We start from the raw sequence: 26,912 nt of genomic DNA, 5'->3' as shown, positions 1-26,912 counted from the left end.
AGTCAAGCACATTCACATATTTTCCTCTAGTAATCGGGGAAACATAAATGAGGGTTGGTTGTAACTTGGCTTTGATTACTTTAAGAATAAACTCATATGATTGACAGTTCAGTGATTTCTTTAAACATTTAAAAGCATGGATCAATGTCACAGCCTTGGCCCTTAGATCTTTAAGGTGTAATTTAAAAGACGTGATTGTCAAATATCACCCCTAAGTATCTATACGTCTTTACAATATCAATTGTACCTGCTCTGACCTTCCAGGATATGAATTGTCTATATATGCCTTGACCACAGTGCAGGGGGAATTTGCACATACAGGAAATTTGAGACCATCAACAATGGCAAAATGAATACTTGTCAGATGGCAGTAGTGTCTTTATTTAATCATGTCCTGCCCCCAGCTCTGCCACTTAATTTGATGAGTACCTGCACTTATTATCCCCATTTAAAGTGTTGCACACATGGCTTTAAATGGGCCATGTCTTGCTGGTGCCGACTAAAAATCAGGTGATGAGACGGGTCGCTATCGGCCTCTCCATTTTAACCCGGCCCACAGGGTGAAAAAAATACATCTTAACTCTGCAGCAGTGCCCCCCTTCACTGCCTTTGATGAACCTTCAAAGAGACTTGCTATAGTTTGTTCATAGTCTCATCATTTTAGAACTGAAGCATTTTCAATATGCTATACTACGAAGCCATGGTTGTTGCTTATTTATGTTATGTAACTAACAACCATTCACAAAGCCAATAGTACTGGCATATTGTAAGTATAATGTTACTTGCTGCATTATATATCTGGATGTAATGATAGAAGTAGCAAAATCCGGGAAGAGCGCACCCTTAGTAATTTTTTGACTAACCTTTTGGACATTTTGTTCATCTTTTACGAGTCGACTTCGACTCCTGGTGCCGGTAGGGATGCCCGGGTTCAAGCCGTGTGACGTCTGTCACCGACCGATGTCGGTTACCGACCCCCACCATCGGTGTCTCTACTGTCTTGGGGCCGACCACGATGACAAGTCGTGCCCCGACTGCCGGGCCTTGACGTCGAAAGCTAGGCGGGAGCGGTCCTGCAAGCTCCTTGAGATCCGGCAGTCGGCTCCGCGTCGCTCGAGGTCCCGGTCGAGGAGGAAATCGAGAGACCGGTCGCAGAGCCGCAGTCATCACCGCTCGTCGGGATCCAAGTCCTCGCACTCAGGTAAGTCGAGGCATGACAAAAAGAAGTCGAAGAAACGACATCGCTCTTCTGACTCCCCTTGCCGGTCGCGCGACTCGGCCGAGGGTTCGGGTGACACCACCCGTGCGGCTCCAGCGGAGCCACAGAAATCGCATCCGGCCCCACACCCTCCGGTCCCTGGGCTTCATGCGACTTCGGGAGAGATTCGAGACTTCCTCGTGGCCATGAGGACTCTCTTCCCGCCGTCGAGGCCTGTCGACTTCGGTCCCGACGGCACAGGACCCCGTGGGATCCAGGACTGGATCCCGGTCGTCGCCAGTTGACCTCACGACTCCGCTGGCTCCGACCCCCATGGAGTCGCTCCCGGCGCCCTCGGACGCCGCCGTCCCTGGTTTCAGCCCGGGTCTGGTGTTGGAGCGGCGCCGCTTGGTGCCGTCTACGGCGTCAATGGGTGGGGGATTCACCTATGACCCGGCTCCGTCATTTCTGCCTGTTTATCAGGACACGGATGAAGGGGAGGCTGGGAGGGATCTGAGGACCCTCTGGCACAGCAGTGCCAGTTAAGTCAGGACTGGGCAAATGAGCTGGGGGAGGCCAGTGGTCTAGACGCTTCGCCTGACACTGGTTTCATCTCTCCACCTTCTGTGGCTATGGAGGAGGGTGCTACTTATGCTGTGGTGCTGCGCAAGGCGGCCAAGACCTTGCGCCTGGAGCTCCCTGCAGCGGCCGTGAGGACTAACCTCTTCACTGAGGTGCTTCAACCGCCAATAAGCGCTTCGGAGCCTCTGCTGCAGTTTAACGAGGCCCTCACCGACGTTCTGATGGGCACATGGTCCAAGCCCTCCACAGTCTCTCCTGTGGATCGGAACGTGGCCCGGCGCCACAGCCCAGCTCCGGGCGACCCCTGGTTTCTGTCCGTACACCCCACCCCTGAGAATCTGGTTATCCAGGCCTCCACGTCCCAAACCGCCTTCCCGTCCGGACCGGGAATCCAAAAGGATAGAACAGTTTGGTAAGAAACTGTTTTCCTCACTCAGTCTTGGGTTGCGGTCCATTAATACCGCATGCCTTGTGGACCGTTACACCCGCTCTCTGTGGGATACGGTGGCGGACGTGCTGCCCCAGTGTCCAGAGGAGGCCAGGACACGGCTCGCCCAGGCTCTTGCTGAGGGGCGGGATGCAGCACGGTATTCCATTAGATGTGGACTTGACACCACGAACTCGCTGGGCAGAGCGATTGCAATGACGGTGGCGATTCGTCTTCACGCCTGGCTGAGGTCCACAAACTTTTCAGGGGAGGTCCAGAGCACTCTCATGGACATGCCCTTTGATGACCGTCGCCTTTTTGGCGACAAAGCAGAGCCGTGGCGGAGCAGGGGGACAGAGAGCCGGTCAGTCCACATCCGCTCCCGCAGCATCTGCCTCAAAGCCTTCCTAGTCCGAGCTTTCAAGCCCATTCCACGCCAGTGGGAGGCAGAGTTCGCCATCACCTGCTCCACTGGCGTACCATCACTTCGGACAGGTGGGTGCTGCAAATCGTCCGAAGGGGCTACTCCCTCCCCTTCGAGGCGACCCCTCCAGCCATGCCACCGCAGTACCACCGCATGTCGGTGGATCACTTGCAACTTCTGCAGGAGGAAGTTATGGCCCTCTTGTCCAAGGGGGGCCATTGAGCGCGTTCCTGGCCCAGAAGTAGGACGGGGTTGTTACTCCCACTACTTTCTGGTTCCCAAGAAGGGCAAAGGGGGCCTACGCCCTATCTTGGACCTCAGAAGCGTCAACGCCTTCCTCCGGAAGGAGAAGTTCAAGATGCTGACATTGGCTCTGGTTCTGTCTGCCCTAGACCCTGGAGACTGGATGGTAGCGTTGGACTTGCAGGACGCATATTTCCACATCCCCGTCCTGCCGGCTCACCGGCGTTACCTGCGGTTCACGGTAGGCCACGAGCACTTTCAGTTTACCATGCTCCCCTTCGGCCTCACCAGTGCCCCTCGGGTGTTCACGAAAGTGAAGGCGGTGGTCGCAGCTCATCTGCGCAGATTAGGGGTTCCAGTCTTCCCCTATCTCGACGACTGGTTGTTGAAGGCGGGCTCGCCCCGAACAGTCGTCTCCCACCTCCAGACTACGGCCGACCTCCTGCTTTCGCTGGGGTTCTCCATCAACGTGCCAAAGTCACATCTGGGTCCCTCCCAGAAGCTCCTCTTCATCGGAGCGGTTTTGGACTCTGCGCAGTTTCGGGTCTATCCTCCCGAACAGCGGGTTCGGGATATTCAGGCTCTGATTACGATCTTTCAGCCTTTATCCCGAGTTTCGGTCAGGATGGCCCTACGGCTGCTGGGTCTGATGGCCTCCTGCATCCTGCTGGTACATCACGCCAGGTGGCGGATGCGGGCTCTGCAGTGGGACCTGAAGTTCCAGTGGGCTCAACATCAGGGCAACCTGTCCAACCACGTCCTGATCTCGGAGGGCACTGCAAGACAGTTGCAGTGGTTGCTCACGGACCGCGATTGGGTCAGTGGCAGATCCCTCTCCCTATCCCAACCGGAGCACGTAGTGGTGACGGATGCGTCCCTCCTGGGATGAGGGGGGCCACATGGGAGAGGCGGAGATCAGAGGCCTCTGGTCTCCGGTGAAGTCCCGACTCCATATCAACCTATTGGAGCTGCGGGCGATCCGGCTTGCACTGAAAGCATTGCTTCCCTCTGTCCGGGGAAGTGTAGTGCAGGTGTTCACAGACAACACCACCGCCATGTGGTTTTGCAACAAACAGGGCGGGGTGGGGTCGTGGACCCTTTGTCAGGAGGCTCTGCGCCTCTGGACATGGCTGGAACATCAGGGCATCACCCTGGTGGTTCAACACCTGGCGGGCTCTCTGAACGCCAGGGCGGACAAACTCAGCCGTTGGTGCATGATGGATCACGAGTGGCGTCTAAACTCAGACGTGGCACAAGGTCTCTTTCGGCAGTGGGGAGAGCCTTGGTTAGATCTATTCGCCACCGAAGAGAATGCGCAATGTCATCAGTTCTGCGAGTTGGAATTTCCAAGGCGGCACTCGCTCAGAGACGCTTTTCGTCGCGAGTGGAGTTGCGGTCTGTTATACGCCTTTCCGCCTATAGCACTCAGTCTGTCAATTGATCCCCCGATTTGACCGCCTCTTCAGGAGGACTTTCTGTCGCAGCAGCAGGGGACGGTCCTGCACCCGAACCTGTCCAGCCTCCACCTCCATGCGTGGAGATTGAGCGGCGGCAGTTGATGCCATATGACTTGCCTCCTGAAGTCTGTGATGTCATTCTGGCAGCCAGGCGTCCCTCCACTAAAACGGTATACGCCTGCAGGTGGAACAAATTTGTGGCATGGTGCACAGCAAAGGCTGTGGATCCCCTTTCCGCCCCTCTTTCTGAGGTTCTCCTCTTTCTCCTTTCCCTGGCCCAGCAGGGCTCTGCTCTGGGCACCATCAAGGAATATCTTTCAGCTGTTCCAGCCTTCTTGAGGCTTCCTGATCAGCCTTCTCTTTTCAAGTCCCCTGTTGTCAATAGATTCTTGAAAGGCATCACGCACGTTTCCTCCAGTTCCTTTTGTGATCCCTCAGTGGGACTTGAATCTGGTTCTAACTTTCCTGATGTGCGCTCCCTTTGAGCCACTCCATAATTGCCCTCTCCATCTTCTGACTCTTAAAACCGCTTTCCTGGTTGCCATCACCTCTGCCAGAAGAGTGAGTGAGTTCCAGGCTCTTTCATCGAAACCTCCTTTCCTTTCTGTCCTTCCGGACAAGGTTGTTCTGAGGACTCGTCCTTCTTTTCTTCCTAAGGTGGTTCCTGCCTTTCACATCGGGCAGTCCATTAACTTGCCCACCTTCTTTCCGCCTCTGCATCCCTCGAAAGAGGAAGAGAGGCTCCACCGTCTGGACCCAAAACGTGCGCTCTCCTTTTATCTGGACCGCACAAAACAGTTCCGGGTGGACGACCAACTCTTTGTTAGCTACGTGGGCGCTAAGAAGGGACGGGCGGTGCACAAGCGAATCATCTCTCGGTGGGTCGTTTTGTGCATTAAGGTCTGTTAATCCTTGGCTAAGAAGGATCCTCCTGTGGGGCTGAGGGCCCATTCCACTCAGGCCACAGCGGCCTACTGCCTTGGGACGGGGAGTCCCTCTGCAGGACGTTTGTCAGGCAGCTACGTGGGCCTCGCTGCACACGTTTGCCAAGCATTACTGCCTGGACAGCCAAGTCCGGAGAGACGGCTTCTTTGGCCGTTCCGTTCTCCAGGACTTCCTGGTGTGATCTTGGTTCGCAGACCCACCACCAGGGTTGGTATTGCTGGGGTATCTATTCTAAGCTAAGGAATCTAACTAACGTGTTTCTTTCAGATGCACAAGTTACTTACCTTCGTTAACGATATATCTGTAAGATACATTAGTTAGTTAGATTCCTTACCGCCCCACCCATCCTCCCCGTTCTGCGAACCGATATCTAGGGTTAAGGTCATCCCTTTCAGGACCCTAGTTTCATGGCACCAGTGTCGGTTTCTTGCATGGCTCTGCGTTCCTGGCGCGGAAAGCTATGTACAGAAGTGACGTCAGCGCGCGAGGGCGGCACCTAAGTACTCTGACGACGTAATCGCGGCGATCACGACGCCGACGACGGACGTGGAGCCGCAGACGACGCCTACCGAAGCGCAGGGGTACTGCTGACGAAAAATCTTTCCGGATCCAGCCTGACGCCTGGGGATATTCTAAGGTAAGGAATCTAACTAACTAATGTTTCTTACAGATATATCGTTACCGAAGGTAAGTAACTTGTGCGTCAGTACTGAAACCCCGTTTTTCACCCACTAAAGGTCTCGTGCTGCGCGAGCACTGCTTCGCAGGCGCGAGGCCTAAAAAGTACAGTTGCTTAATGAAGCATTGTGTGAGCACGCTTACACACACACATCTTTATTTGTCTAATGTGTGGCTGCACATCATATGGGGATGATGGTCATAGTGAATGACAGTTCTTTTGGCATTCCTTAAGGCTTCTTTTTCCAGATGGGCTCCATACGGATCTCCTCCTGTTGCTCTAACCCATTTAAGCTCAGATTCAACTTGTATCCTCCCCATTGCTCTCTTTTATCTCACTTGGACCCTCTTCTTAATCTCTGAGGGCCTCATTTTGAGTGCCCCTATAATCCTGATGGTTCAAGGAACAGGTGCTTAATACCCGTAGAGATTACAGGATCCATAGGAAGACTTTGTTTCCCACATGTTTCACCATGAAATGTTGCCTGCTGAAGGCATGAAAAATGTCTTCTTGAAAATCGGGGTAAAATCGGTCAAAAGCGTGAAAGTAGTTACGGAAACACCAATTACCACATTTCCCCCCCTTACCTTGCAATATGAGGTAATTCCCCCTCTCCCAGAAATTACTGAAGCATGCATTAGTTATAGTTCCCATATACCAGGCCCAAAACCACCACACTTGTAATGTGCTACTCAGTGTTGCTCAATCCTGCTCAAAACATGGGTCTTCCATTGACCCCTTTACATCGCCTTTTTTCCCAGGTAAGACCAAAGTCTGACTTTTCTCCTTTGCAAATACCTGTGGTAGGCTTTGATGTACCCATTTCCCTGTCTTTTCTCATTATTGCTGTTACACTTAATCGCTCTCCTGTCCCTGCTCTCTTTTTTTAATACACAGGACACACCCTGACCATTCCTGTTTCAGTCCTCTTTTACTCTTGGATCCAGCAGAATTTTGATGTCATCTTTCTCTTCTCCCTCAGGCAGTGTTCCAGATGCAGTCAGTGAAGTGTCTTAAGTGTCAGGAACAGAACCGTGTGGTGCTACCCTGCCAGCATGCCGTGCTGTGTGACCAGTGTGCCGAGGACAGTGACTGCCCTATCTGCCACCCCAACCGGTCACATGCTGCCCAGTCATGACCCCTGGGGACATCCAGAGGACCACATAAAGGACAGCTCTTAATGCAATTTATATTTGTACATATATACAGAGGACCCTTTGTGGACATGCACTTTTTAAAAAGAATATTTCCATTTTTCATTGCCTGAGAAGGCCCCTTTTAACATATTTACTTTGCAACATTAAGGAACAGTAGTAGAAGTAGTGACTGACCTTCAGACCAATGAAACGTGATTACTTATATCACAAGCTAGGGAGCGGTTACTCCCATTGAAAGAACCCTTTGATTTGTTTTCCAGAAGTCGGATTGAACCAGTGCATACGAGTTAAGGCTGAAGTTACTCTTTGGAGATGTTCCTTAAAGTGTAAATGGATTTCTAGCTTTCTTCATATGAGGTAACTGCATGTTGGCTTTGGGTGGTTCCTCTTCTGGGCAGTACAACTCAGTGGCCATTCGCAGAAGGCCTGAAAAGATGATATCTCCACTGCCACTGCAAGGAACTTGAGATGTGCACACAGGTGAACCATGAGTTATTTGACTTTACAAGAAGCAGTTCCGAACCATGGCCAAAAAAATCTTGATGTGAGAACATTGGCAGTTCTCTTTACCCCCTCCCCCGACTGCTGTGTATATTGCTTCATATGGAAAATAGAAATGTGACCGTTTTGAAAGTGCCAAGTCAAGATCTCAATCAAGTGTGGTGCGTTCTCTACTGTTTGAGGTGTCTGTTATTGTACCAGTCTAACCCATCATAATTATGAACACTACTATGAAAAGTTGTAGATGGACCTCCTGTAAGGATTTTATTCATTTTAGCTGTGTCAGTGCTTCAACATGTACATATTTTATTGCAGAGAGAGTATATGCACATAAAATGGAATCCGATTGTGCAAACAAATCCAGAGAAGCAAGACAAGCACAAAACTTATGATTAGTAGAACTGAGAATGAGTGGAACCTTTGAAAGTATTGCTGCCATAAGCTTAAAATTACATTCCACTTTCTCCCTTTCAGTCCTGGGATTACAGGGCAGTGTTTTGGTTTAGATCTGATCATCTCAATAGGTCCAAGTGTAATAGACATGTGGTAGTGAGGCCTGGTACTCTAAGTAGTCCCACACCTCTCACCCTCATCTTGAGGGTCTCACTCTCTTTAGCATCATCTTAAGGCCCCCCAAAAAATAATCAAATCAATGGCTCCCTTCCCCATATGCCTAACTGGGGTGTCTCCCCCATGAAACCTCCAATGACTTCAGTGGTATCACTTTCCCAAACATGGGAATTAACCCCAAGGCATGGTGGCAGCATCTGTGTGCCATTACCCACGTTTAGAGATAATGGAACAAAGCACACTACTGCCTCTGCAAAATTATGTGAACACTTATCTTTTTCACACATCTTAAATTTAAAAGTAATTGCAGCAAATCCTCCGTCTTCATCGTTCTTGTTGAATGAGAACACTGATAAAGATTGGGGTAGTTTTAAAATCATGTGATTAGAAAAATTTAATTGTTTTTTAATTATGTTTAGGGAGCTCTGGTTTCAGACTTCATACAAAGCATGGTTATTGGATCATCCAAGGACAACCCCCCTCCCTCCCCACACACACACACACACTGCTGTTATTCATTCTGTATTCTAGTCTGCTTCTACTCCTGGTTTCTGCCACAGAATCCTAGAGTTCATTGACAGCCAAGTTAAATATTTTCAACTTAATTTGTATTTGTATGAGTTATGTGGTTTGCATATGAGTGGATTATACTGAGAAGCTAAAGTAATTGAGCATGGTCTGCACTGCGTGGTTGGAAACCAGAGAGACTAAATGGAGAGAAAGTAGATATCATCTTTAGATGTCCGGAAATTGGAGACTAGAAAGAACTGAGCATTGTTTTGGCCAAGATGCCTTTGTGAGACAAAAACCTTCTCCATCATATCCATTTTATGTGTTTTTACGGCTCTGATTTATGAAATGTCTCCAAATACTCCCCCCTCTCCCTTCATGGGAACATACTGACATTCATAAACACTAAATATCTCCACTTACGTAAGGGATCCCGAACAGCCTTTAAAGGGAAATCACTCAATCCAGGCCTGTGTTCATTATGAAATTACAAAAGCACAACCAATGGTTATACAGCCCAATTGAAATCCATTGCCTCTGCCCAGATGCTGGTACCAGCAGATGATTATTAATTATCAAAGTAATGTGCAGTCCTAGGGAAGGGGAGGTTGTTTTAAGTAGTGCCCTCACACACCCCGAGGGATGTCATGCTTCATCATACGGCATGCTTCTCGTCGGGCCGGTGCTGCAATGCCCGACGGGCACCCGCGAATAGGGCTCTTTTGCGGAGATCTTTTGATGAAGCCGTAGGGTGAGTGCAGGTGTGTGGGCTGGGTAGTGCAGTGAGAGAGGTGAGTTAAAATAGGTCTAGGGCAGTCCAACTGATGTGTTTATTCTGTGGGAGCACTAGCCTGCTTAAAAGTAATAGGATATGATGGTACTATAGGGCTAAAGTGGTGCTATAGGTCGACATGTTTTGTGCCTGTCGAGCCCCTAACGGGTCTAATGGCACTTCATCAGGACCGTAAGTGTAGTTTAAAAGCTGTAGTTGTTGAGCACTACTGCAGGTCTGGTTCAGTTAATTGGTACTGATAGCCAGAAGCAGTAGAACACCCCAGAACAATTCATACCAGGGTGAAAAGACCAAAGAAATTAAGGTCAATGGCTGACGGGGAGGTAGAGCACGTAGTTGCTCCTATTAGCCTGGAGACAGAACAACTTGCATCCGTCCTACCCTGGCTCTGGGCCCTGTCAGCAGATGATTCACATTATTTTTGGCTCTTGTTTGGGCCCAGTGCAAAGGGCACATAGTCTCCCTCAAGACATTGATGATGATCAAGGAAGGGTATTGGTTGCTCCCCCCTCCTTATTCTAAGGTGTCACTGTATGTGGACTTACAGAACACCAGGGGTCTAGATACATCTCCTGCAAACTGATCTAGACTTGTCCCCTGATCTAGACTTGTCCCCTGGTCCACCAACGGCGGAAGAAAGACCTCATTTGCAGTGGTAGTTGCATTGACTTCGATTCTTCACCCAAGTCCCGCTACTTCTGAGGCAATATTGCCATTTAATGAAGCCGTTACTGATGCCCTTCTGGCTATATGTCCTAAGCAATGCTCATTACCTCCAGTGAGCCAGCCTGTGACTAGACGACAAAGTCCAGCCATCGGTGACCCAAGACTCCCTAACTAAGGACCATACTCTAGAGACCCTGATTGTCAGGCCTCAACATGAAATGTTAATCCGGATTCCTTCCCGACCAACCCTCAAGACAGGAAATTGAAAATCATTGATTCTTTCAGAAACAGACTGTTTTCTTTTGGCAGCCTAGCGCTCCAATCTATTAACGTTATTTTCCTTGTGAGCAGGTTCCGTCATGCATTTTGGGACATGGCCAGCAACATCTTGCCAACTGTTCCAAGGGGACTCAGGCATCACTAATCCAAGCTATACCAGTTAGTCTGGATGCAGCCAAGAACATTCTCCAAACTGGCCTGGATACTACAGTGCATTAGCGGAACAGAGCTAATGGCACCAGTGTTGTGCTCAGGATTCAAGACTGGATGTGATTAACTGTATTTTTAAGAGACATGTAAGCACCCTTAATGTACATTCCCTTTGGCAGCTTTAGGCTGTTTCGAATAAAGGCTGATTTGGCCATAGAAAGATCCAAGGATGGTTGCGCCACAGCAGTCCTTGGAGCTTTTGACATCAACCAAGCAATTTGCCCACCAGTAGAGGAAATTCAGAGGCTCCTACCCTGTTCAGCAGCAATTCAGTCCTTTCGAGGGAACAGACGTGTCACAACCATATCATCCAGCAATCCTCCAGTTGTTTCTCCCCTGCTGTAAAGACTATCAAGCTGCTTTAGTTTTCCTTCTCAGGTACATGCCTGAGAAAGACTATGGCCTTTGTCCCTGGCTGCAGAACCTATCACATCAGAGAGGTCTTAAAGATTGTCCAAAAGGTCTGTGCCCTGCTTCTCATTTCCTCCCCACCCCATCTTCCTACCAAAGCAATTTTTTGGACGAGCACTTAGCAATTCTGTAGAAAGTCAACCTTTTGTGGTCCAAAGGTGTACCAGTCTCGGAGAGGAGGAGGATGCTACTCGCATTACTTAATTTTTCTAAAGAAGGACGGATCTTTGCCTACTAAATCCCTCTCTGAGGAAGGACAGGTTGAAAATACTCACTTTGGCTTAGATCCTATCAGCTGTAGATCTGGGAGACTGAATGGACCTTGAACTTGCAGAACATGTATTTCCATACAGCTGCCCTGCAGGCTCGCAGGCGTTATCTACGGCTCAAGATGAGCCAGGAAGACTTTCAATTTATAATGCCCCTCATTAGCCTCACTTTGGCTCCTCCATTGTTCATGAAAGTGATGGTGATCACGGCCCATCCTGAGCTGTCGGGGTACACACATACCCCTCCCTTGATGATCGGCTGCTAAAGCTGATGATATAATTTCAGACATCGTTGATTCTCACCATGGAGCCGAAATCCCATGTGAGACCCACACAGATAATTCCATTCATAGGGGCAGTTCTGGACATGTTGGCATTCAAGGCTTTTCCTCTGATTCAGTGCCTCCAGGATATTTAGGAGATTATCCCTATATTTCTGGATCATTCCTGGGTTTTGGTGAGGAATGCTTTGAGCCTTCTTGACCTTTTGTATCCTCCTCACCCTGAATGTCAAGAGGCACATTAGAACCCTGCAGTGGAACCTCTGATTCCAGTGGGTCCATCATCAGGGCTGCCTATCCGACTTCATTCAAATCTTGAGGCAGACAACACAGGATCTGCAGTGGTGGCTAGCCAACGCCAAACTGACCTCAGGCCAGCCAATCTCCCTCCCCCAGCCACAGTTCACAGTGGTGACCAACAAATCTCAGATGCTTTGGGGAGGCATGGGAGAGGTGGAAATCAGAATCCTCTGGTCTCCAGAGAAGCGTCTGCTCCAAATCAATTTGCTGGAGGTTTAGGTGATTCATCTAGTTCTACTAATCTGCCTGATGTCCATAAAAAAAGCTGGTGCAGGTCCTCAAGGACAATAAGACCGCCATGTGGTATTACAATTAGAAGGGCAAAGTAGAGTGCTGGATTCTGTGTCAGAAGGCACTGTGCCTTTGGCGGTGGCTGACCAGCATAATATCTTCCTGGTCTGCAACCACCTGACAAGTTGCTGAATGCCAGACCGAATTAACTGAGCAGGCATCATCTGGTAAACCACAAAGGGCGCCTTAATTGCGAAGTGGCGCAGAATGTTTGACTACTGAGGCCATTATTGAGAAAAGTGCAGTGTCAACAGTTCTGTGAGCTGGCGTTTCCCCCACAGCACTTGTTAGGAGATGCATTTTGTCCGGAATGGAAGAAGGACTCTTGTATGCTTTTTCACCACTACTTACCCTTGAGTTCTGAGAAAGATCAAGACTGACCAGGACTAAGTCATTCTTATCGTCCCAGGCTGGGACAGTTGAGTGTGGTACCAGAGCTGCTCAGCATTTGCCCTCTGATGACTCTTCTGGTTCAGGAGGACCTCCTATCTCCATAACAGGGAAGGTATTCCACAAGTTATACCTCCATGTGTGGAGATTGAGTAACTGCAGTTAAATGCTATTGACTTGCCGGACAAGGTGGTGGATGTGATCCTCGCTGCCAAACCACCATCCACAAAATCGGTGTTGGACACTGTGGCCAAATTTATTGTCTGATATGGTGCCTGAAAGACTGACCCCTTGCAGGCTAGATCTTCTGTTCTTTTGTTTGTTCTTTTGCTAGTGCAGCAAAACCTTGCATCAGATAGAGACTTCTAACCACAGATTCCTAACCTTGGAATATTCCCCAGGCGTCAGACTGGATCCAGAAAATTGTGATCAGTATTCTGTGTGCCAGTAGGTTACATCAAACAGCTCGTTGTTGTAGGTGTCATCCACCCAAGATGTGACCAGCACAGTGCCTATATAGGCGCCACCCCCAGGTGCTGACTTACATTCCTTTCTTTTTGCACCAACAGTGCGGATCCGGAAGAGTTAACTCAGTCACTACTTGACCACTTTTGTGTTTTACTTATTTTAAAATTCTTTTGAGCATTTTGCTCCCAGTGTGCCTTAGAGATGTCCTCTAAGTAACCAGTGGGTTTTAAACTCTGTGGGGCCTGCCACAAGCAAATGTCTGTGACAGACTGCCTTCTCCTTTGACTATTTTTGACTGGAGCCAGACACCGACTCTAGGAACTGTCCCAACAGCCGCATCATGAACCCAAAGGTGATTCAGGAGCAAGAGAAGGCTACTGGTGGCCAGACATTTGAAGACTCTGCACCACTCCCTGTCCCAATTACGTGAAAGGTCCTGAGCCCGCTCTTGGAGTTGTTTTCCTCGTCGTGTAAGTCCCACAAAGATAAGAAGTCATCACGCTCTTCGAGACCCAGCTGCAGCACTCCCCCTACAGAGCCGGAGCCTGGGTCCACTCCGCGCCTCTGAATTTCTTGGAAGCGCAGTAACCCTTGTCTAAGAGTTTTATTAAGCCATGTACCTCATATTTAGGCGGACTGATCCCGCTGGAGCGCTTTCGGGCCCCACGGATCAAGGTGGTACTCCAACTGGATTTTTGCCAGCTGATTAACCCTGAGCTCCAGTCGGGCCCTTTGGATTTGTTCCTGGATCTGGACTGACTCCGATCGAAAATTCAAGAGCTTTGCCGAAGTTTGACTCCGTGCTGCCATTCCCAATGGCGTCAACTAGACCCAAATAACCTTCTGAGTCAGAGACAGTGCCTCCTTTCTTTCACAGGCCCTGTGGGGACTTTGACTGAGGTAGATCTGAGGCTTCTTAGAACTATCCTTATACCCCTCCCCCCCCATACCATTTGGCCCCATTGGATGATGACAACTGGTAAGTGGAGCTAGCTGAAGCTTGTGGCACCTCACCAGACACTGGTCTGGCCGCTCCTCCTAGTGTGGGTGTGGAGGAGGGGGCATCCATTCCAATGGTGGTGAGGAGGGTGACTGAGGTGCTCACCCTCCAGCTACTCTCTGCGTAAGTCAAGACCAATTCTTGACGGAGATGCTTTAGTGTGGGTATTCTACACAGTACCCCTACTGCTCTCCTGTGATGCCCTTGTCCATTGGCACCACCCCTCTCCTAGGGACCCGGCTTTCCTCAGCCAGACCCCACCCCTGAGAGCCTGGTGGTGCAGGCCTCAAGCTCCAAAGTAAATCCCGATGCATTCCCTTTCACTTCACTACATAGGGATTTCAAGAGGCTGGATACCTTCGGAAAGAGAATCTTCTCTTCCGACAGCCTTACACTGGTGTGGATGAACACTGGGTGCCTCTTGGGATGATAAACCCACACTGTGTGAGACTCGATTACGCAGGTGCTCGTATAGTCTGAGGAAGCCTGAGCCATCCTGAACCAGGCTATCACAGATGGTCGGTATACAGCAAAGTTTGCTATCAAATGCAGGATGGACATGACACTCACTGGGCAGGGTCCTTGCTTCGTCGGTGGAACTCAGCCGGGATGATCTCCAGTCATCCCTTATATACCTGCCCTTCTGTGTCATTCACCTGTTCGGCTTCAATGAGAGTAGGATCACCGCCCAGTCGTTGGGGCTTTTCATGGCCCAATGCCAACCGCATTCTTCCTTTTGCTTCTTCCATGGCTATGGTAAAGACTACTGGGCGCATGCTTTCCAGCAGATCCACAGCGGCCAACGGGATTCCCAGCCTTTTCATTGCTATGGGCGCAGCTCTCACAGATCCTGTTGGAACCAAGGCCAGAGATCTGCGCAACCAGCCACAGCCTCCAAACCTCTTTAATGTACTCTTTCAGCAACACAGGCACCCTTCTGGAGGCAGGATCAGGTACCACCTGCCCTCAGTGGCAAGCCATAACATTGAACAAGTGGGTGCTCCAAATTGTCCAGCGTGGTAAGGCCCTTCCACTCCTAGAAAATCTGCCATCCCTATCACTGTCCTCAGTTCGGATGAAGGACCACCTCTTCATGCTATGTCAGTGCAGACTCTTTTGGTCAAAAGAGCCATTGAGAGGGTGCCAGCATCAAAAGTAGGTTGTGGATGCTATTCCCGCTCCTTTCTGATGCCAAAGAAGGACGGAGGTCTCCACCCTGCCCTAGATCTGTGCCCTCTAAATACTTTCCTGAAGAATAAGAAATTCAAGATGCTTACGCATATCCAGGCTCTGTCTGTGTTAGACTCTTAAGACTGGATGGTAGCGTTTGACCTGCAAGATGACTATTTTCACATCTCTGCCGTGCAGGCCCATTGGTGTTACCTACAGCGGGTCAGTATCATTAGTTTGTTGTGCTCCCCTTTGGTCTCACCAGTGTCCTTCAGGTGTTCATGAAGGTGATGTGGGTAGTTGCAGCATATGCTCAGAGATCAGGGGTACCAATCTTCCCCTACCTTGATGACTAGCTGCTGAAGGCGGGCTCGCCACAGGCAGTCGTTACCCACCTTCAGACTACAGCGGACCTCCTTCATTCACAGGGGTTTACTATCCGCATGCCAAAATCGCACCAACTCCTCCTCATATGCTCCCTTTCATCTGAGCTAATCTGGATGCAGTGCAGTACCACCCCTGTCCTCTGGAGCTGAGCGTCCAGAACATTCATGCTAGGATCCTGATGTTTTTACCTCAGACTGCCGGGTCTGATGGCCTCCTACAGGGGAAGAACGCTCGATCACATGTGTGCTCTGTAGTGGGATCTGAAGTCCCAGTGGGTACAGCATCAGGAAAATCTCTTCAATCTGATACAGATTTTGAAGGAGACTGCGAAAGATCTGCAGTGGTGGCTAACAGAACCTGATTAGGTTTGTGGTAGACCCCCCCCCCCCTTCTATCTTCTTCCCATGCCAGAGTTGAAAGTAGTGACGATGCATCACTTCTGAGCTGAGGCAGCCGTTTGGGAGAAGTGGCGATGAGAGGCCTCTGGTCTCCAGCTCCACATCAGTCTTCCAGAGCCGAGGGAGATTCACTTGGCTTTGAAAGCTATCCTGCCCTCCATCAAAGGGAAGCTTGTCCTGGTGTACACAGACAACACTATCACCATGTGGTATTGCAACAAGCAGGATGTAGTGGGGTCGTAGGCCCTGTGCCAGGAGGCTCTGTGCCCCTGGGACATGGCTGGAAAGTCAGGAAATGTTTCTGGTCATGCAGTACATGGTGGGATCTCTAAATGCCAGAGCAAACAAACTCAGCTGTCAATGTCTCACAGGCCATAAATGGCATCTGCACCCGGAGGTGCCTCAAGGTCTTTTTCAGGACTGGGGAGAACTTTGGCTAGATCTATTTGCCACTGCCAAAAAAGCGTTATGTCAGTACTTCTGCCCTGGAGTTCCCAAAGTAGCTCTTGCTCGGAGGCTCATTCTGACTAGACTGGAATACTGGACTCCTATATCGCTCCTTCCCCAAGTTCTGAAAAAGATCAGAAACAGCCTGGCCCATGCCATCTTCATGGCTCCGGATTGGGTGAGGAGAGTATGGTATCCAGGACTCCTGGGCAAGAGCATCTGTCCTCAGATCAGGCTGCCTTTCCAGGACGATCTCCTGTTGCAGCAACATGGGAGGGGAGAGCTCTACATCGGAACCTGTACACACTCCACCTTCATGCTTGGCGATCTTCCTCCTGAAGTCTGTTAGGTAATCCCTTTAGCCAGGCGTCCAACAAAAACTGTTTGATTGCCATTGAGACAACTTTGTGGCCAGATGCACTGAGAAACACATCAACCTATTTCTGCACTTTGTCCAAAGTGGGTGGTGTTTGTTCTGTCCTTAGCGCGGCAAGGTTGTGTTCTGGGCACAGTTAAAAGGGGTATCTTTTAGGCCATCTCAGCTTTTTCTTGAAGTTGCCAGAACAACCCTCCCTGTTTAAATCACCCATTTCCTGGAAGGTCTTTAGCATGTTTCCTCCTAAACCTTTTGTTATGCCCCAATGAGATCTTATTTTAGCTTTAACCTAATTTATGTGTTCCTCCTTTAAAACCATGCATAGCTTCCCTCTATGTCTTCTGGCAATCAAGACAGTCTTCTTTGTGGCCATCACAAGGGCCAGGAGGTTCCGCGAGCTACAGGCTTTTTCTGTTCACCCTCCACATACCAGCTTCTTCTAGGCTAACTGGTTCTCTGACCTGATGCCTTGTACTGCCGAAGCTGGTGACACCTTTCCATGTTGGCCAAAACATCATACTGCCGACTTTCTTTGTTCCGCCTCACCCCTCCAAGGATGAAGAGAGACTCCACAGTCTGGATCCTAAAAGGGCACAGTCATTCTAAATCGATCTCACCAGAGAACACTGGGTGGATGAACACCCTTTGTGGGATTTACTGAAGCAAAAAAGAGGAAAGCAGTGCAGAAATGGAGGACAATCTTCAGATGGATTGTACTTGAAGCAAAGTCCCAAGTGCTTGAGGGTTCAGTCCACCAGAGTAAAAGTGGCAGCTACTGCATTAGCTTGTGCAGTTCCTGAGCCAACCTAATGTGTGAGCATCTTTGCACATGTTTACCAAACACTTCTGCCTTGATAGTCAGGTCCTCCAAGGGGTTTTGGTCTGAGCCAGTTTGCAGGCCCACCTCCAGGGAGGTATTGCTTTGGTATCTATTCTAAGGTAAGGAATATGTGACTAGAAGTCTCTATCAGATGAACAAGTTACTCACCTTGGGTAATGCCTTATCTGGGAGAGACTCTATCTAGCCGCAGACCCTTTACTGAACCACCCATTCTGTGAACTGGACTTTCCACCTAACCATGTTCTTGTAGGCCCTAGAATCATCATGCTGAAGAAACCTTCCTATGTAGCTCCGTGCTTCGGGTGCAGAAATAGTCATGAACTGGGGGTGGCACCAATATAGGTGCCACGCATGTCACATCTGGTGGGGATGATGCCTACAGCGCCAATGCGGAGCAGTTTGACACCCACTACCAGCATGCAGAGGTACTGCTCAATATTTTCCAGATCGAGTGTGACGCCTGGGGAATATTCCAAGGTAAGGAATCTGTGGCTAGATAGTCTCTACCAGATAAGACATTACCAAAGGTAAGTAACACGTTCATTAGGTGCAGTGAAAGGTTATTTGTCGACCCTTTCAGCCTCGCTATTTACATGACCAATCGTCTTTCAGTCACTGGCTGGGTCTGACTTACATGTTTCTCCCCAAAACCTTTTGTTGTGCTGAATTTGGTCTTAACATTTCTTATGTGCATGACTTGACCATATGCACAGCTGTTTTGTAAGGCTGCTAACAATAAAGATGGTCTTTCCCATTATGTCAACACACTGTATTGCAGGACTTTGTGATCCATCTGCCCTCTGATCCTCCTCCTTTCTAGACAAACTGGTGCTGAGGACTAGAGCGACCTTCTACTCAAAGCCATCACTCCCACGTTGGCAAGTTGATTACTCTGGCAAAATTGTTTGTACCACTGTTACTCTCAAGGGAGGAGGAGGGGCTACATCAACCGCACAGAGGATCATTGTGTGTATGACCTGCTCTTTGTGGGTGTTTTTTTGCTGCAAAGAATGGCGAAGCGCTGCAGAAGAAAACCGCGTTCAGATGGGTAGTCATCTGTATTACGCTCTGCAATTCAAAAGCAAAAGCCAAAAAGCAGTCACCTGAAAGATTGCAGACAAATTCCACCAGGGCCAAGGCTGCTATAACGACTTTGGTGAGAGATGTACCTATTCTAGACATCTGCCAGGCTGCGACGTGGTTGTCAGTGCATACGTCCACAAAACATTACTGTCTTTACAGATCCGGCAGGAAGTCACGTTGCTTGCTCACTTCTGCAGGACATTTTGGTCTGAGTCCACTCCCACATTTGGGAGATACATCTGTGGTATTTATTCTATAGGTGAGAAATCTGCTATTGATTGTAACCATTAGAACAAGTTATGCACCTTGGGTAACACTCTTCCAGGAGGATAATCTAATTGCAGTCTTCGGTGCCCCCCTCACCACTTCTTTTTTGTGGAGTGTCCTTTACCACCTAAAAAGGTTCCAAGTTAGGATTCAGCACAATGTCTCAGATAATTTGTTCTACACTCCGTATGGGAGGGCACAGAAGGAAAAAGAAATGGATGTCATCACGCAGGTTTGGTGCTTATATATGGACCTCTCTGTTACTTCGGGGCAGTACTTAGTCAAAGCTGAGCCATATGACACCACTGATGGGCACGCAGAAGCATTGCTAAAGAATTCCCTGAATCGAGTCTGGTATCTTGGGATATTTTGAAGATGAGGAATCTGTATTTACGTGGCGTATCCACTAGAAAGAGTGTTACCAAAGGTAAAAAACTAATTTTGGTTACTATAATATCAAGTCTGTAGGATAAGCCATTTACAGGCTTTTACTGTCATTCGCATTTCCCCCGTAAGGCATTAGATTTCCAGGTAAATGCATCTATTTCTGGTCTGACCATATTTTTCAACTATTTCTCACATCAGAAAGGTTGTTCCGTCCATTGGATTCATAAAAGGTCCTTTATTGGGAGGAAATCTAAGCAATTATTTGTCAATTATGGTGCGTGTTGCACAAACTTAGCAACATTGAAACAACCCGTTTTATTGTCCCGCAACAATTCCACCAGAGAATAAGTGGCTACCGGAGTCCACCAAAATATCCTTCATGGCTTAATATTTAGAGCAGCTACCTTAGAAACATGTGCAGCCAAGGTCTTGCTTCCTGGAACCTGATTTAGGAGAAAACACCCAAGTGGACCAAGTTTCAATGTGAAACTGCGGACCTTATTTACAATATAACTATCCCTAATGTGCTGTCCAATACACTATTCACTGACTTCCCCCTTTCCTCTACCCCAAAGAGTCGAGGATGATGTTGCTCATCAATTCAGTGTTTTATGAAGGAGTTAATCCCAGGATGGAGAATGAAACATTACTTGTAATCCTAGTTCTGCATCGCCTTTTAATTTCATAAACAACCTTTCCAATTTCCCGTAATGGTCACAATGTCCATTTTTAAGATCAGCACTCAGTTGGAAAGTTAAGTGCCTTTCAAATGTAACTTTACTATATACTGTGCGTAGTGGGTCAGCCATAGTGTCTTAAACTGACAGTGTAGTTTTTCATGTCTATGTTGTCATATTTTCCTTTTTAAAGAACGGAAATTGAAACAATGTCACATGTTTTATCCTTCAAAAAACAATTTAATGTCTGTGTGGCTCATTTATAAAGTAAAAGCAAATGGTGCCTTTTTATTGGAATCCATTTTTCTTTTCTTTGTAAAGCTTTCTGGAATCCCACATTTAGGCACAGATATTTAATGCTAATGATTTCAACAAATATACCCTGGGTGGAAAACTGGGATTACAAGTAGGTAATTTTCCTTCTTCACTCTTGCTTTCCGCTAGTATTTTCAAAACAGCTTTAATATCAACAAACCCTGAGGCTACCGGATCGTCATTTGTGCCTTTTTCTTCTCAGGGGCATCTTGCACTAAAGGTCTTGTTCCCACATGTAAACATCCTCTTAGGAACACACAGGGAATGCTTTACAATGCACTTGAACTCATCAAGATGTCCCAGACCTGCTCTTGGCATGAAAACCATGTCATCTTACTGCTCTTAGCTAAGTACTTTCATGGATAACCATCACTTTTTAAGCCCAGTATTTTGCTGTTTTCCGGTATGTCTCGAAAATTCAGAAAAAGGGGAAATCTCCTTGACCGACTCATATACTATGGGGAATACTGCTCTTTTGTACCATCCAACATACAGTTGTTTGCAGAACCAGAAGCGACCTATTGCCTTCAACTGTGCGAGCTGATGTGTCTCTGGCCTTCTGGTCCTGCCTTCTATTGTTGTTTCCAGCTTGACTGACTCTATCTAAGCACCTCGGCCAGTTTGTTATGTGGCTCTGCTTGTGCAGGTAGGTCTCCCAGGCCAGGCTGACCGATTTAAACAAGGCTTGTATTCCCTTCTATCTTCAACCTGGACTTGAGGGCATATCCCCTGATTGCTTTTTACTCATGGGAGGTACCAGAGACTAATATAAATTGTTTTCCAGGAGGGTCTACACATACAGTGTTGCTTGACTTCATCTTCAGTGGTCATGTCCTCCCCAGCCAGGAGTGGAAGAAAATAACCTCAGTATTTTTCATCCATGCCAGGTGTAGGTGATGCTCAGATCAATATGATTTCTCAGTTCAATATGTTCCCTTACATTCAGAGATGCTCACCTAACCGTTCATGCTTGCTCCATGGCTGTCTTAAAGGATTCCAACTCTCTCAAAGACACAAATGGAAGATGTATATTGCAGATAGCACAGTATTTCCATGTGCTCCCACCTAGGAGTTGAAAAGCTCACCTCTGCATTCTCAATTCCTACAGGCAGGAGTGGGAGATGCTTGTATCAGTGTTTTTGCTTGTTTCCTGCCTGCTTGCCTTAGTATTTCCACTATCCCCCTGAGCAGGAGTGGCACCGAGTGAGTCTGCTTGATTGGCAACCGTCCTATTCGGTTTATGGCCTTTAATTCCATCTCATTCTGTGAAGTTCTCATTTTTGCTGAGCCTTTTTATTGACTGAACCTAATTTTTCTCACCTCTGTCATAGTATCTGTTTTTGTAAAAAGGTTTCTGTGGCCAGATGCTGTTTGTTTTACTTGTGGTTTTATTTTCTGGTGCTCTCCGTTTCTTGTCCTCAAATGTGCAACTCCCACAACATCCGGAGCTGGAGTCTCTAGAAACCAGCATATTTTAACCTGAATGTGAGAACTTTGAATTTAATTACTAAAGATTTTATATATGTGAATTTTTGTGTTTTTTAAAAGAAGGAACTATCTTTGGATTCTGGTAAATAAAATGTTACTGAATACCCAAGCCTGACTTGTGTTTGCGCCTCTCTCTGTTTTGTGGAGGAATGCCTCCCTTTTGAATCATTTATTTATTGGCCATAATTATTTTGATATGCATTTTATCCTGCAGCCATGGTAAAAATTCTTTTGATATTCACCATTTTTCCCTTGTACTCAGCCTTGTTTAGTGTCTGGTTACTTTCACTGAAACTAAGACCAGATACTCTTTCATAAGACATAAGTATTTAAAGAAAATGAAGGGGCATGCAGCACATGCCTTGCGCCCAGCTCCACCTCTCTAAATTCTTAAGTTCTCTTTAGTCCTACAAATGGGAAGCCTACTTATTTGACAAGTATGTGGCTATAAGAGCTAAGAAGCAGCTTGACACTAGACTGTGGATAGCACTGCCTTTAAGAAAGCAATTGATGTTACTAACAGAAAAGCAAAACTAACGTCAGCAAACTCAAAATGGTTTTGGCCAGGTAAGACCTTGGCAGCGCTTTTGGTACAAATACTTTAAATTAGTGTTGAAAATTGAACAGTCAATACAGCGATTCGAGAGGCAGTTGGTCTGGAGAGAAAGTAAAAATCAAAATGCAGCACATTGTAGTCTAAATTACCAACCAAATGACAAGAAGTTTATATCCCTGACAATCTAAGATTCACCTTTCTCTTTAAATGAAGAAACTACACAAATGCCATAACTCTTTGAAAAGCTATTGCAGTTAAGGCTCCTAGTATTCAATTTTTACTGATTTTTATAGATACATAGAAAGAAAAGCATCTTTCTATTTTATTTTTAAATATGATTTAAAAAAGAAACTGAAATTAGAATTTCTTTAGTGCTCTTTTAAGCCAATGGTCATGACTGTTAGACCAATAACTGTGCAGATTGACACCCAGTGGAGTTGCTATAAAGGTACACGTTTTCCTAATAAAGCATTAAACATTTACAAGTGTACTAAAATGCTACTGTAATGGAAGTGTCACATATTAGTTTTGCATTATTGGCTTCTTACAGCACTAAACCTATAAAAAATCGAATTGTAAATGTACATTTCAGGGTTAAATAAGGGTTGAAATATACTGGTTTCTGATGGATACTTCTTCCTGCAGATTCTTCACTTATAGAACCATCCCCAGGCATCAGACTGGATCTAGAACATCAGAGCTTTTATGTCACCAGGGGCGCTGGCTTCGCATCAACCTGGGAAGTGGCATCAGATGACTTCATCAAAGCCATATAGCACCCAGAGCAATGCAAAATCTGTTCCCTTTTTTCCTCACCCTCTAAGCGGATCCAGAGCTTGCTCTCTCAAGTTGTGAGTTTTTCCTCACAAAAAAAGGTTAATAGTGAGGTGCTGTTACCACCCAAGCGTTCCGGCTTTATGTTCTGTAGGGACTGTCAGAGTCAGATGTTGATCACTGATCCCCATTTTATCTTTCTTTGGATTGGACCACGACTCACGCTCTTGTGAATCTTTGTCAGAGCATTCACCTAAAGGACATTTAAGAAATTGAAGCCGAGCTCTTCATTGCTCTCACCTAATACAAAAGGAAAAGTTGGTATTCTGGGCCATGTTCCTGGTTGCCGTCCTCCCACTACTCAGTTGTTAAATACATGAAGCGCAATAAGTATTAGAATCCAGATATCGACCTGCCCTGGGTGACCCATCTTTCCTATCACAACACTTCTTGCTAGAATGTTATGTGAGCCTCCTGTCCTTCAGAGCAATCAGCTAGCACCTACCTAACGGTCCCTTCAGACTGGGAATCAAAACTGCTGCTAGAACTTCTCCTTGGGCAGCATGGCCTAAAACGTCTTAAATGCCACCTGCCTCCTTGCACACTACATCCATGCACCGTGGGACATGGCCCAGATGATGACACGAAGCATTCCAGAGACATGAGTCCCATTTCCAAGAAGTTATTTAAAATGGTCAGAAAGCCTCACAACACATTATCAAGTCTGGGATGGACACAGCTTCTCCAACAGCACGCCATGGGCACTTCTATCAAAATATGACACCATGCTTCCTTAACATGCTTCTAATTTTGTAACTGATCTTCAGGCTAACCTTACCGACTTTCCGTTTGACGAAGCCCGCCTGTTTGGTAACATGGCTGACCCCCACCTTGGAAAGTTCAAGACCAGCAAGGCTACAGCCCACTCCCTGGGGCTACAACTGTCTTCCCCCATTCAGAGATTACCACCAATTTTGGTGTTTCGTGCCTTCTTCAGGGGATTGTTTTCGCCAACCCTACCAATCTCATCAGCAAGATTCACTGGTCAAGCAGTATAGGGGCAGAGCCAGAGGCAAGGGCCGCCGATCCACCCAGCAAGCCATCCCCTCCTGTGCACCACCAGGGATGCAGGCCTAGTGCGAGTGTCCTTCTTTCGTCCGGGAAGACTATTCAGACCAGTGGGTCCCCCAAATGGAAGAAAGAGGTTAAACTCATCCTTTCCTTTGGGCTCCGCCCCTCATTTCCCCATGCCTTCTTACCCCACCCCCGCACCTCACCCTTCAGACCACCTTACCATCTTGCAACACCAAGTGGCAGCACTCCTTTGCAAAAGGGCAGTGAAACTAGTGCCAGAGCAGGAAAGGGGTCAACCATGTTACTCCAGAAAATTACTTGTTCTGAAGAAAAACAGCTGTCTATATCCAATCCTGGACCACAGAGAATTGAAATTCTTCCTCTGAAATGAAAAGTTAAAAATGCTGACGCTTGCATAAGTATTACTGATGTTGGAAGGTGGAGACTGGATGGTGTCACTCAACCTGCAGAATGTGTACTTACACATCCCAATCCTACAGCCACATCTGAAGTGAAGTATGTGTGATTTGTAGTGGGTTCCAGGCACTACCAGTTTGCAGCGTTCCCGTTTCAATTAACATTGGCACTTTGAGTCTTCACAAAGGTGATGGCAGTGTTTACTGCTCACCTCAAAGTTGGGCATCCCCATTTTCCAGTACCTGGACACCTGGCTAATCAAAACCTAGACACTGCAACTGATGGTGTGCCATCTGCAGTCAACAGTATACCTGCTGTTTGATCTGCGCTTTTCAATCAATTAACCCAAATCCAACCTCTGAAGCTCTCCCAATAATTCCAGTTCATATAGTCAGTACTGGACACCACCCTTCTCAGTGCCTTTCTTCCACCCTAGACGATTGTCGACAGTCTGGAAATGGTCCCATTCTTCCAACAGAGCAAGTTCCAGTTCTGAGAGACCTGCCATTTCTAGGACTGCTGTAGTCCTGCAATTTCTAGGTCTGCTGGCTTCCTGTATTCTTCTATTCACATACACAGGTTGGCACATGAGGGCCTTGCAGTGGTGTCTTCACAAGCAGTGGCTACAGAATGGGGGCAGCATGTAATCTCCTACGACTTAACAACTGCAAAAGTGGTTTGGTGGTATAATGAGTTGCAGGATGACCACCTCTCCCCTTCCAACCGTGCCAACAATAGTGACAGATGACCACCGCAGGGTGGGGCTCACCTGGAGGATCTGGAGATCAGGGTCTTTGGTCTCCGGAAGACCAGATTTTTCATATCAATTTGTTAGACAGGGCGATTTGGCTGATGCTGAAGGCCTTCTCTCCATCCAAGGTTGGTCCGTCTAAATGCTGACAAACAACACAACAGTGATATGCTACATCAACTAACAAGGGGGAATAGGGTATCGCCTCCTTTGCTTGGAAGTGTTGAGACTGTGGTGTGGGCCTCCCCGACAAGAGAGCTGGATTACCAACAATCACCTACAGGGTCTCTGAGTGAGACCTGATGGCCTGAGCCAACTTTATCTTGCTTACCAAAAGTGGCGTCTTCTACTGGGGTAGTTCAGAACATTTTCGCCCAGTAGGGAAGCCCTCAGGTGGACTGTTTGTCTCTTCAGAAATGCTCCATGCCAACAGTTGTGTGTCCTCCAGTATCCGTTGAGGGGAGACTTGGGGGTACACATTTCAGTTAAGGTGGAACTTTAAGCTGCACTATATGTGTTCCCCACCCCCTTTATACTCTTGATTCCTCACGTTCTTTAGGAAGATTTGTTAAGACCGAGCCAACGTAATTCTCATAGCCCCAGATTGATCAAGGAAAGTGTGGTAGATATACATTTTAAGTACTTACACCGCATCTACAGAACTCCTCTGCAGCTTAAGCGCATGGGGATCTGTCCCGAGGTGAATTGCTGGAGATGTACATCTCCAGATGCTTCATTTCTACACATGGCCTGGAACTGTACCGGCATAGAACACTTCTGGAAAGAAGTTCTTGAATCTATTAATGAGATTCTAGCAACTCATCTAACTCCCTCTCCCAAACTATGCCTCCTAGGATATGTTAAAGAGGCCCCACTGGGGCATCGTAGGCTACTTGCCATGCTGCTACTCCTGGCTAGGCGGCGGGTTGCGATGCATTGGGGTAAACGCAAACCACCCGCCATTAAGGCCTGGATCCTGGACTCCACGTTTTGCCAAGAACAGTTAAACATATATTGGGAATTACTGCCACAGGCATCTAGGACAAAAGATATCTGGAGTCCGTTTTTGGCTTGGCTGGCAGCTCGTAGTTCAGATACTGCCCAGGACCCCGAGGTTTCCACTGAATCCCACCAGGAGTCCACTACTAATCATGTTTTGACCCCATGAGTCACTCTTTGTCATCACTCAGTGCCACTTTCATACAACCCCTCCCCGCTGACTGCTGTAATATAACCCGCCTATGTTATCTAGTGCCCTGATTGTTACTTTATAATGTTGAATCTCACATATGTATTCGGTCAAATGTGATGCTTCTGCTTTGGTTACAATTTTCGTTTGTTCAGCTATAAAAGTCATTTTATAGCTGTAATGCTTGGCAGCATATGCTTAATTGCTGAATGTTTGTTCATTTCTAAATGCCAATAAATAAAAAGGAAGGTGTGGTTTGCAGAC

General features: G+C 47.6%; 1 protein-coding gene across 6 annotated transcripts in view; it reads left to right on the top strand.

Moving 5' to 3' along the window:
• Positions 1-22,002, top strand: part of UNK (unk zinc finger) — a 683,439-nt gene extending 661,437 nt beyond the window's left edge. For all 6 annotated transcript variants that reach the window (XM_085616970.1, XM_085616969.1, XM_085616974.1 and 3 more), the window contains exon 16: positions 6,938-22,002. In XM_085616970.1, coding sequence (XP_085473096.1) covers positions 6,938-7,093 — 156 coding nt within the window. In that variant the 3' untranslated portion in view covers positions 7,094-22,002. The remainder of the gene's footprint in view (positions 1-6,937) is intronic.
• Positions 22,003-26,912: the final 4,910 nt, after the last annotated feature.

The sequence above is a fragment of the Triturus cristatus genome, chromosome 7 (assembly GCF_964204655.1).
Source record: "Triturus cristatus chromosome 7, aTriCri1.1, whole genome shotgun sequence".
Classification (NCBI taxonomy): domain Eukaryota; kingdom Metazoa; phylum Chordata; class Amphibia; order Caudata; family Salamandridae; genus Triturus; species Triturus cristatus.
This window is presented reverse-complemented; position numbering and strand designations above follow the sequence as displayed.